The 11,781-nt window shown below is 51.1% G+C and overlaps 1 protein-coding gene across 1 annotated transcript; it reads right to left on the bottom strand.

The window, feature by feature from the left end:
* Window positions 1–1,663: 1,663 nt before the first annotated feature.
* SH2D4A (SH2 domain containing 4A) lies at window positions 1,664–9,397 on the bottom strand. The gene is made up of 9 exons (XM_026046492.1): window positions 9,186–9,397; window positions 8,168–8,327; window positions 7,362–7,521; window positions 5,518–5,583; window positions 4,998–5,145; window positions 3,868–4,078; window positions 3,446–3,576; window positions 3,017–3,237; window positions 1,664–2,035 (listed from the first exon to the last, which is right to left on the bottom strand). The coding sequence occupies exons 1-9, from the start codon at window positions 9,358–9,360 to the stop codon at window positions 1,943–1,945; spliced, it is 1,365 nt and encodes a 454-aa protein (XP_025902277.1). The 5' UTR covers window positions 9,361–9,397; the 3' UTR covers window positions 1,664–1,942.
* Window positions 9,398–11,781: the final 2,384 nt, after the last annotated feature.

Here is an 11,781-nt window from a genome sequence, read left to right as displayed (position 1 = left end):
GAAAAGCATGGACTTGGCAATCCTGTTTCCTTACCTAAAATGCTGTTTTTCTCAGCAGTCAGTTTGTTTTATAGCTGCAGGTTAACTTGAGGCAGTCTGAAATCTGGTGTTGATTTCTTTTGGGGAGGGGTTGTAAAAGCTGGGGGTAAGAAATATGCCAGATAGCACCGAACAAGGAATGAAATATAATTTACTGTGCCGCTGTGCAGTAGGGAGAGCGCTTATGAACCTCTTCAGAAAGCATTCTGTGCAGAAAACGGCTACTGTAAGTACCTCTTCCCTTGATATTTATTTAAAAGACATATCTAAATGTTCCAAAAGAACAGAAGGACCTTGAAGGTGTCTTGAGGACACCCGTTCTAGCAAGGATGCTGCCATTGCAGCCAGGGTCGGAGCATAAAGTGTGAGAAACTTGAGGTTTCCTCCTTCACAGCAGTTATGTGAAGCAAAGAGTCTTTCAGCACCGGGATTGGTTTCTTCAAATGCATGGGATGGGTGCTCTTCACTCAACAACAGGTACTAACTTTTCTCTAGAGATACAGATCGCTGAACAACCCTTTTCTTGGCTATGTTCATCCAAAGAGGGCAGTTCGGTAAGAGGGAAGAAGGGCTTTCCCCACCACCACAAATGGCTCCTGCCTGTGGTTGATGATGCAGATTATCTTGAAAATAGCTATTTGATACGTGGGATATCAAAGTGCTCCATAATTCATTTGCCCTGAGAGAGTGTTGTTACATTCCAAAGCTCCCTTTACGTCAGAGCTTTATCTCCAGCGAGTTAAACCTGCTGTAACTGGAGTGCAGATTTCAGCTTCCCCCCTTTGCATGGAAATGACTTACTAACACAGCTGTGAGTTTTAAGACCAGGTGATCACAAGACTTTCTTTTAATCTGTATGCTGCAGAATGCAGGTCAACACGCCCTCTGTGTCCTGTCTTGACTCTAAATCCTATTGCAGGCTAAAGGGACATCTTAGAAGGACTGGAATTTCAAGCAGTGGCAGAAGCATCCCCTTCAGACGGGTATTTCAGTGTATAGCCTCAGTTGTATATTTAAAGGCTAATCAAACAGATTACAAAGGGAGAGCATGAACACTGAAAGGAAAAAAGGTGAGTTAAAGCTCACACGTGACGCATCGCGGTGGTTCAGGCGCAATTTGCAATAAATAGCTTCATTTTGGAAAATAACATTCTTTACTGGCAAACACTGCTCTGTAAACTGAGCTAATACTGATAGAGGCGTTGCTTCTTAACGTGCTTAGACTCTGTACATTTGACTTGCAGACAAACTCCCACATCCTCTTCTTCAAAAGGTTGATCTCTGTCCATGCAGAAAGGCCAGTGTGGGATTAGATACAGTTAAACAAGTGTGGGACTGTATTCAGAGATTTAGAGGAGCTAAAGAAATGCATGTTTTGTGAAAATCCCCTTTCACGGGCGAGTTTCACTTAGAGTCACCAAGGATTTGTATATGTGTTTTGCTAAACACCTCTGATTCCAACAGCATCTTACATGCGTAAGCTTTACATGAAACAAGTCTACCTCCCAAGACTGATTCACCTCTCCAGGTTGTTTCATGCCTTTGGGAAGGTGAGATATTCCATTGTAGGTACCGGTCTCTCTCCCAGATGTCACACAAGAGGCAGTTTGAGCATAGTCACCCCGCAGGGACCCACAAAACCCCCTGGAAAATACGTGGCAGCACATCCCGTGTGAGCGATTGCCCAGTCCTCTACTGCACTCCGATGTGTGCATTCAATCTAGGACGTTTACAGCTTGCTGGGCCGCTGCATCCTTTGGTTCAGCTGGTAAGATGAGCCCACAACTGCTTTGCTAGGAAGGATTCAAAATAGAGGTGCTTATGGCAGCAATTGCAGGTGAGCGTGGGCAGCCCAACGTCAAGGCAGAGTCTCCATGAGAAGAGGCGTAGCGAGAGTGGAGGCTCATGCAAAGAGAGCCAGGTAATCGGGTTCTTCGTCCTCTTGGCCACACGGGTAAAGCAACAGCTCCTTCCCCAAAGAAGTGATGGGCTCCTCCTGTTGGCAGAGGATACAGTTAAAATATTGCCTGCAAAACAGGCTGCTGGGCCCCTGTCTGTCCCTAAATCCCTGGAATAGGCTGCAGTCTGGAGCTGGTGTTAGCCTGGGGCCCCGGTCATCTTGCTGCGTGGTGAAGCTCAGAGCCCACGGGCCTCGGGGGAAGATCCCCCTGCATGGAAGAGTGTCTGTGTGCATCCCGAGGTGCCTGAGCATCACCCTCCGGCTGTGGCGCCAGGGATGTTATCCTGGCATCGGGAATGCCAAAGGTAGATCCTGGAGGGGACAAGTGCCCCTCTCACATGAGCCCTGGTCAAGCCCAGGAGCTTCCTGTGGATATAACTCTGGCTTTAACGTAGACGTATCCATCCTGACCTCACACTGGCTGGGGCAGCGCGAGCCGACCAGCTCTTGCTTTCAAGAATTCAGCCCACGCTGGGAAGCAACATAAAGAAGCCACCTTTGCCTGTCATTACTTGCAATGTGGCGAGCTCAACCTCGCATCTTGCCTGTTTTGAAACTATTAAGATACCTTGTTCTGTTATTCTAAAGCTGGACAGGGGTGATATTTTCTGCCTGTAGAACTTGCTGTGACAGCCAACAACAGAGAGATACCGAAAAGCAGTCTGAGTAATTCTGCCAGTGTCCCCTAATCAGCATTTGTATTAAGTAGCATGTGGTAACCTGAGCCCCATGTGCCAAGTGTTCTGCACACTTTGGAGAGAGTAGTGGAACGATTCCAGCTCCAAAATATTTGAGATGCCCTAAACATCCCCATAGGACAGCACATAAAATGTGGGACTTCTTACAGGGAGAGCTGCACCCTTCTAGAACAGTGCATGGGATACCCAACGGTAGCTAAAATAGCTTTTATGTGATGACATAAACATGATGACAACCGAATCTCTCCCTTTTTGTCTTAAAATGCCCTGAGGCAATTAGAAAAACAAATAGTTAATGAGCGTGTTACTAAAGATTCACCTTGTGGTATTCAACAAGGTCAGCCAGCGCTGAATGCTGTAGCTGGTCCACTCCAAGGAAGCTGTAGGAATCACCAGAGGCATCGATAAGGAAGTGCTTACATCCTTGCACGGACTGGTAGGAGAGCACGTATCCTTTGATTTTTTCACTCACACGGACCAGAAAGCTCCCAGGCATTGCCCTGCTCAGAAGGTCCTCTGCTTTCTTGGAGGTTAGGATACCTGTTCAAGACACAGAATCCGAGATATTCAGATATTTCCCCATCAGATGTGTTATTTGGGATTCGGGACATAGCGATTCAGTCTATTTTATGTCAAACTCAGATGTTTTGAACATCTGACCTCTGCTGTGCCTCTTGAGCTTGTCTGTTGCGGTAGTGCTAGAGGAATTTGAAGCACGTTCATATGGGCGGAAATGGTGAGGACTCACCGTGGAACCAGGGCGCGATGGTGTCCGTCGTTCTCTCATAGCCGGCTCGGAGAGGGAACTGCTCCTCCCTGAACCACTTAATGATGCTCTCTTCAGTAGAGTTGGACACTGTCCTCTGGATGCCCTCTTTCCTGCAGCGAAAAGACTGTGGTTGTGAATCTGTGAAGAAAAGTATCTGGAATCTCTGCAAGCGCAGTGCCATAGGGTTAGCTGGGTGGTTTGGGAAGGAGCTGCTACCAAGAAGAGCAGAGCCAAAGGAGCAGGACTCCTATCTAACTGGCACAGGAGGTCTGTATTGGTCTAGGCTCTGTGTTCTTCCACCAAAGTCCATTCTCTCCATGTGAAAAGGGCGAACATTTCTCACCTCCACCAGTCCCTGCGCTTCTGCCCTCACCTTCCTCGTGGTGTGCACGTTTCCTTACCTGATTGCCCTTCCATTCGCTGGGGCAGGAGGTAGAAGTGCGGGCTTGGGTGGGAGAGGCGGGTACCGGAGCCGCCTCTGCTCCCCTGCGCCCCTGGAAACCTCTGCCTGCTTCTCCCTGCGGATGCCCTGCAGCGAAAGCCTCCGGTAGTCGTCCCTGGCATGCTGGGCCAGCGAGCGCCTCTTCTCATCTGCTGCCTTGGATTTCCGCACTGAAACAACAAAAAAATAGTCCCATGTGAGTGAAAACTTTCCACCTTGCTGCCTTCCAGCCATCTCCCTGCTTGCTTTTATGGAAAGTGGAGAACTGGGCTGGGTAATTTTTTAATTGATGAAAAAATTCCTTGAATATCCAGGTTGATGAGTATGTGGTAGCTCGTCCTGGAGTCTGTAGGAGTTGCCAGCTCGGTTACCTAGTTGACCTGTCAGTTAGGCCAGTTGTTTCCTTCCTTTTGTAATCGGCCTAGGCTATTTTTATTAGGAAAAATAAAACCCCTGTCCTGAAGTGAAAGCAATCTGCAGTAGAGCATTGCCATCTACTGAGCAGCAAGGGAGGAACTGGGGAAGAAAGGCATTCAGATTTCCTTCAATGTTCTTTCTCCCCAGGAGGGGAAGATGCAAGGAGCAGAACCTGAATCTGGGTAGGAAAACAAAAGGCAGGCAAAATGTGAGGGCATTTCTCAATATTTTTTACAAGCTAAGTTTGTGATCTTTGTCCCAGCCTCTGTGGAAGCTGAGACAAGACTCCAGAAAAAGAATCAAGGAAAAAGACGTTTTTAGATTACACTATTTTTAAAATTGCCTTTAAAGTACTAGTTTCTCTGGGAGATGCTAGAAAGAAATGTGGAGTAACTTAAGTAGGAATTTCAGAAAGTTTCTGGCAGCAGTAACGGATGTTACAGGTATCTGCTGTCTGCCATGTTCTCTCCTGTCCTCTGGATTCATTACAGTCTATGTCCTGGCCCAACTCTAGTCTTGTGTTCTGATTATACAGAATTTTATTTCTTGGCAGTGCTGTCCACCCCCTGACTGAGTATTTGCTTCCATTTCTGCAGAAGAATGACTGAGACGACCCTGTGGAGCCCTAAGATTACTGGAGCGCCAGAAGGAAAGGTCAGCCGAAGATCTCACAGGATTCTTGCCATTCAGGCTCAGCCTCGTCCGATTTCTGCGGTGTGCTCTGGCTCTCCAAACTTGCACCTCTCTGTGGTGGTGGTGGTGGTGGTGTCTTGGGGGAGGCTGTGGTCTCTTCTGCATTTTCCTTCTCTGCTTCCTTAGTCTAGGAAAGGAGCGGTATGTTCAGTGCTTTGCCCCAGCCTAGCTTTTAGTCCTGCTCCTTAGCAGGACTAAAAGTCAAGTTCCCAAGTACTGGAAAAGTCAAGTTCCCATTCATTCTGCAGCATGAACCCCTGTGATTTCCTCAATCCCACCCCTCTTTACTGCAGGTTACAAGGGAGAAAGAGGGGGAAAACAGCCCATCAGGAATGCCAGGATCACCTCCCCTTTTCACTCCCCAGTCTGCTGTGGCAACACTGGCTGAAACTGGTCCAAGAGGTGAGGACCCATTCAGGTTGGATGAAGCTGACAGGGCTTCCAGGATAATGTCTGGGCCTGACCTGACGTGTTAGAAGCATCCTAGATGACCGCTTACCTGTTGGAAGCCGCACTTCCTCCTGTAGCAGTCAGCCAGCATCTGCTGAACCCCCCTGGCTTCCCTCTGCGCACGGAAAAGAAAGAGCAGTGAGAAAGGAACGCAGCGTTAGGGCTGTCACTCTGCTGTGGAGCTTGCTCCTTGCCCCGAATCCCCAATGAGCATTTGGGGGATGCGTAAAGCTCCCTCCCCACAAAGCAAACGGTGCCAGAAGCTGCCGCCGAGCGCTTTACCTGTCCGTGCTCGTTGGCCGCCCTGGCTGGGTGTTGCAAACCCCGCCACGTGGGCCTGCCCCAACCAGCTGCGTGCCTCCTGTTCCCGCTCCCCTGCAAACCAGTTTAGCTGCCCTGGCAGAAGGCGGTAGCCGAGACTTGTCTTTTAGGAGCAACAGCCAGACTTATCTGTGAGCAAACACACGCTGACCCCTTTGCTCGACCCAGGCTGCCTCCCGTGGAGCAATGAGCAATGTGTTAACTGCACTACACTGCTTACCAAGGACGGGCTTTGTTACAGCGTCATCATCTATTTGGCTAATATTTAATATTAAACACGGGCTTCCAACTTCCCTCTCCTTGAAAGAGAACTAGGAAGTCCAAAAGCGAGTGAAACTGCTTGTGTTCTTATCTCAGACCCACATCGCCTGCAGCAACACACGCAGAAGGCACAGTTCTCTCAGGTACAGTTAAATGGTAACTAGATCTCAGGAAACTGCTGTAACAGGGGCGGACTAGAGAAACTGCCCCTCTCCCAGGCTTAGCTCTTCAGCCTGAACTCTCCTTCCAGCAGAAAGCTGGGAATACGGCTAAAAATATCATTGGCAGGAAGAGAGATACAAAGGCAGACCTGCTCTTTCCTTTCGAAGGGCCTTGAAGGGATCTGGGTTTTGGTGGTGGTTGTGTGCGTGTGTATGTGTGGGTGGGGGGGTGTTTTTTAAAAGCTGCTTGCTCTCCAGCTGTGACTAACAACTTCCTTTAAAAGGAAGAAAAAAAAGATTCCTCACATAGTTGCTCAGCTCCAGCAAACAATGCTGAAAAAATAAGGTGAATCAGAGGCTTTTGATAAAGGAGCCAGCAGCACACAACACGCACACAACACCCAAGCTCTCCTCAGGATCTGAAATCAGTGGGAGAAGCATTTTGCCAAAACTCAGCCTTCAGTTACCTTGATTTTATTCTGAAATGCAGAGCGGCTGTACAACGAAATAAGAAACAGCCATACAAGTTAGCAGCAAAAAGGTTCAATTAAGACCCTACTGAACAAGACTGCATTTTTCCCATTAAATTTGTAGGATATTCTTATTCCGCTCTGATTATATTGGTGGATAATTGCACATGTGTCTTTTCCTAAGTTGGTTCTCTGCAGACAGCATTTTATTTGAGTCATTTTAAATGTACATGTTTATTTTTTACTGGAGAGCAGCAGACACTTTAGGCAGCTGCATGTTGAGCTGTCCTGTGAAGGCCATAAATCATCTTCTAATTCTTTAATTATCTGTTCATAGTATCGCCCTCTCCTTATCTTTTATGGGAGAAGATGATCCAGCCTCCATGGTCATGCCTGAGGAGCAGCCCAAAGCAGCCAGAGAGCAGCAGAGCAAGTGCTCTGACTCTCACTTTACCCTCACTTTAGTCACTTTAAATGGAGAATGGATGCAAAAAAAAACCAAAGGCAGCTTGTCCACTGCTACTGAGACACTTTCTTCAGTGATTACCAAAGAAAGAACCCTTTAAGAGTCTGCTGGCTAGTTCTTTTTTTCAGATTTCCCTTTATCAGTAATCAGGTTTTACTGCACTTCCCATTTCTCCAAGGGAAGACTTCTGGGTTGGAAGAAAGGGGGAAAGTACCTCTCTGAGCTCCAAGTTCTTCCCTGTTGCAATAGTGCTTGTTTTGCTCTCATCTTTCTTCTGCTTCTCCACGCTGCTTTTGTTGTTCCTGGGAAGGTCCATCCCACCCAGGACGCCTGGCAGTGGATGCTGAGACCGGGTGACGGAAGAGTCAGTCTCTCTGAAATGCAAGGGTGACACGTGGGAATCCAGGGGAATAACTGGATGCTGCCTAAGCAGGGGAGAGGAAATGAGATGTGAGCAGAGCCCGGGCGCGCGGTTATCCTCTCTCCAGGCCAGGGGGAAGGAATAGTTCCGGTGGTTACTCATTGTGAGTAGCTGACGTCCAGCTGAGCACGGCCTCCGGTTGATGAATCAGTACAATCCAAACACCTCAGCTGCTGCAATAACACCCGTATCATCTGTGATATCCAGAGGCTGCCACACACCGCAGGGATACGAGGGGGGACTTGAATGGCCAGGGCAGGCCCTGGCCGGATGCTGAGTCTCCGCCAGGATCGCGTGTGCCCACGGGAAGCTGACCTTCCCCTGGCTCCCTGCTCGGCAAGCGGAGCGGGACTGCGATAACCACCCCAGCCACCCCGCCACCTGGCCTGGGGCAGAAATCAAAGGAAAACAAAGCAGGATTTTACAAAGGGCTGGGACTTGTTGCCAGGGTGGGTGTTAGACCTGTTCACCCGCTTCCCCATGGGGAGAATTCCCAGAGCGACACGGGGAGCATCCAGCACGGAGACCTCAGCCTGGGGTTCTGGAGAGGTTGCCTTGCTCTGCGTCCCCCGCCGAGCACCCGCGTGGCGGGTGCTTACCTGGCCCCGCTGCCTTGCTCGCTCTCCAGCCGCTTTGCCCTTTGGGCCTGGATCTCCTCACAGATGGCAGCGTACGATTTGTCGGAGGGATGCTCCCCCATGACCCAGACCCAGACGTCGTTGTCGGCTCCGAGCTTCCATCTCACTGACTTCCCGCCGGCTGGAAGAGAAGGAGCCTTTTGCTACTGCTCTCTGCTCACCCGCCCCGGGTACCGCTCGTGTCCGTGCCCTCCTGGTGCTGCCGCCGGCAGCGCCTTCCCCGTGGCAGCTTCGTGTGGCCAGAAGCAAGGAGGCATCTGTGGCTGCGGAGCTGTAGGTGCTTTCTTGTGCCCATCCCTTGTTCGAAGCTCGCTTGGCACAAGGCGCAGACCCACACCCCCCATTGCATTTCACAGCTCATTTCGCAACGCCAGAGCCGGAGTTACTCTCAGTCAATTCAGGAGGTGTTTCTGAGCCCCAAAGCGACAAAGGAGACACCAGCATTTCCTTTCTTCCTCTCATTCCTTGCCAGGGGACTGTGTGAGGCTGGGCTACCTGCAGGGGAGCAGGCAGGAGGAAGAGGACCCCCTATCCGCCAGCTGTGAGCCCGCATGCTCCATAATGCCGGCAAAGGGATTTCGGATCTCAAGAGCCTCAGCCCAGGTAATGCCAAGTTCCCATATGTCACAGCCTTGTTGCTAGCGCTCAGGGACATGCATTCACCTCCATGGTTATTTTAAACACAGATCTGGAAGCTCCATTCAGCAAGACACTGATGCATTTCATGTCCCGGGGGACAAATAAACCGTGCCTCCCCAGGAAGGGGAATTGGTGAAGGACAGAGTGCCTGGTCCTGGGCAAGGGACTGAATCGAGCTGGATGCCTGTCCAGAAGCACCCCCATCGGCAACGGGTTTCGTTCTGGTTTGGGAAGATGACTGATGTGGCCCTAGGTAAAGGAATGACCCTGGGGCCGCGTTGCCCCTCTACCTAGGGAGCCAAAGCCTTGGCGAGAGCTGTGTCCGCAGGCAGCAACTCACCTTTCCTCAGCGGCGGCTTCTTGGCCGAATCCTTGTCCGCAGCAGCTTCTCTTTCCTTCCACCGCCTGATCTGCTCTTGCCTCATCTTGAAGAAGAGGATCTGCTTCTGCTCCTCGCTGAGTTCTGCCAGCAGCTCGGGGTCGATGTACATGTCCGATAATATCTGTTTCAGCATGGCTGGAGGCTTGGCTTGCACGCGCTGCCCGTGCCGACAGTCTCCAGGGGTCCGTTCCCGCTGGCTGGAGCGCGCCGGCACTGCCGAGGAGGAGTCTGTCCCCGCCTGAGCCCGCAGCAGGAATGCAGGCGTGCCAGCGTAATTACACTTCTATCTCGGCAACTTTTTTTATAGCCCAGACTTCCTGCACAGACTGGGAAAAAATAAAAGCAAATAAAGGCTTGAAACCTGCTCTTAAGATCCCTGGAAATAAGAGGTGAGCTCAGCTCACACACGGCCCCCGCCTGCTCTGGCCGGAAGGGAAGCGTGCTCAGGAGGGGGCAGCTGGAGGGTATGCCCTGATAAACCGAGCTGATAGCCTATCGAAATGGGGAGAGTGCTGCGTGTTACTGTCGGCAGAGGTGGGGCTTGTCCCGGCCCGAGCAAACATTCCTGCTGGGCATGGGATCGGGGAACCCAGGACTTGCCTCCTCCAAAACAGGAAACACGTTGAAACTGGGCAGCGTGATGTTTAGTTCAGCCCCTGTCATTTCCCCTCCCAAGAAGAAAGATTGGAGGGGCTGTTGGCTCTGCTCTTGAGGGGGCAGGGGCTGCCCGGTGGGAATTTTGGGATTGCAACTTGACTCACGGGCTGAGCTCCCTCTGAGGGAAACAGCAACCTCAGCTGCACAGAGCCCTTCGACGGGCTGCTGCAGATCAGGCTCTTCCCCGCGCTCCTGAAAATCCTACTGCTATTAATAGGAGAAGGATCGATAAGGACTTCAAAATGCAACCGCTGCGGGGATTCCTGCTGCAAGAATTCCTGCTCTCCAGTCACGCCAGGCACTAAGGGTCACTCGTTACCCACTGGTGCACGGAGAGGACTTCCCCCTCACGTGTCCCTCTCGTCCCGGTCCTCACCCATGACGTTGCCAGCTGAGGGAAAGTTTCTCCAAGCAAATAATAGATAGACACACACACATACACACTGGGTATACTTTACCCCCATAAAGCACGTAACCGATTGTAAAATAAAATAGCAATTAAGTTGAATGGCAGCGCTTGGAGTGATTTGCCGGGAGGCAGTTTCTTCAAAATACTGCACATACCTCCTTACAGAGGAGGCTGCAAAACACTGAGCTCACAAAATTCGAAGACGAATAAAAGATGAGAAAAATGCAAGAAACTTCTATTGGCATGGTGTTTCCCATAAAAAAAAACAGATTACAATAATAATAATAATGATATGGAAAACGTTGAAGCCTTTGAATAATGAGCACCTTCTTTGAGCTGGCCTTCAGCTCAGCTCCAAAAAGCCGCAGAGTCGCCACCAGGAATTATTCCCTCTTGCCAAGAAGATGGTCCACAGAAGCCCAGATGGGTTTCTTTGAACTCAGCAGGTGCTTTTCCACTCACATTGACAGGAAACTAGCCGGGCTTCCACCATCACCAGGTGGAGGACAGGGTTTTATTCTCACTGGGACATGGTCCCTGTCATTGCACCCTGATGGCGCTGAGCGGTCTCGCGTCTCCACAGTGCTGTGAAAGGAGCTGAAGGGAGACGCAGGCTCTGGGCGATTCCCTCTTAGCTTTCTTGGTAAGTTGTGTCCAGAGCAAGGAGGATGTTTTGCTGTGCTGCTTTCTTATTTTAAGTCACTCCATTGTTTTCCATCAAACACCGCTTCCTCTCTCCTCTGCACCATCCTTCTCTCGGAAAGACAAGGAGCGGCGGATTCGGGGCTCGCCATCCACATGCGCATCACCACTCAGTGCCAAACCCAGCAAGGTCCCATGCTCAGGTGGATAAGGCACCGCAGAACACAACCCTTGACACCAGCTCCCTAGAAAGCACAAACGGTCAAAACGTTTAGAAAGCAGAGCGGCGACGTGGACCTCATTGAATGTGTTGCTCCTGAAATGGAGCTCTCACCTGGCTTTTTGAAACCTGCTGCTTTTGAAAAGCACTGGAAAGAGTGGTCTGGCACTCCTGAGATTAAATGGGTGCCTAAACCCTCACCAAGGATTTGAAGACCTTGAAAAGACAGACAGATAGACAGATAGATCCTTCATTTGCTCCTTTGCTTGAAGGAACTGAAGTTAAATCCAGGGCCCCTTTGTGGCAGGTGCCTCTGACACCGTGTGAGGCCGAAGCGCTGCGCCGGGGAGCTCCAGGGCGCTACGGCCCCGCGCGGAGCAGGGAGCGGGGCAGCCTGGCGAGGGCAGCACCAGGGACAGCCCCGCCGGCGGCAGCCGCAGCAGGGAGGGCACAGGCCGCCACATCTCCCCCTCAGCTCCCAACCCGCTCCCCGCTGCGGAGCGAAGCCGAAACACGAAGCCCCATCCCGCCTCGCAGCGGCCGCCTGCGGCGCGGGCACCGTTGCGCCGAGGGACGCGAGGGGCGGGGCGCGCGGCGGCCGTTACCGCGCGGCGGCCGTTACCGCG

Source organism: Nothoprocta perdicaria, unplaced genomic scaffold, assembly GCF_003342845.1.
Source record: "Nothoprocta perdicaria isolate Ctin4 unplaced genomic scaffold, notPer1 scaffold_446, whole genome shotgun sequence".
Classification (NCBI taxonomy): Eukaryota; Metazoa; Chordata; class Aves; order Tinamiformes; family Tinamidae; genus Nothoprocta; species Nothoprocta perdicaria.
This window is presented reverse-complemented; position numbering and strand designations above follow the sequence as displayed.

Coding starts and splice junctions, on each gene's coding strand:
- SH2D4A (XM_026046492.1), bottom strand. CDS start 9,360: ATGCTGAAACAGATATTATCGGACATGTACATCGACCCCGAGCTGCTG. Junction 5,146..5,517: donor GGAAGTGCGGCTTCCAACAG/GTAAGCGGTCAT, acceptor CTCCTTTCCTAG/ACTAAGGAAGCAGAGAAGGA. Junction 3,238..3,445: donor CATCGCGCCCTGGTTCCACG/GTGAGTCCTCAC, acceptor TGTCTTGAACAG/GTATCCTAACCTCCAAGAAA.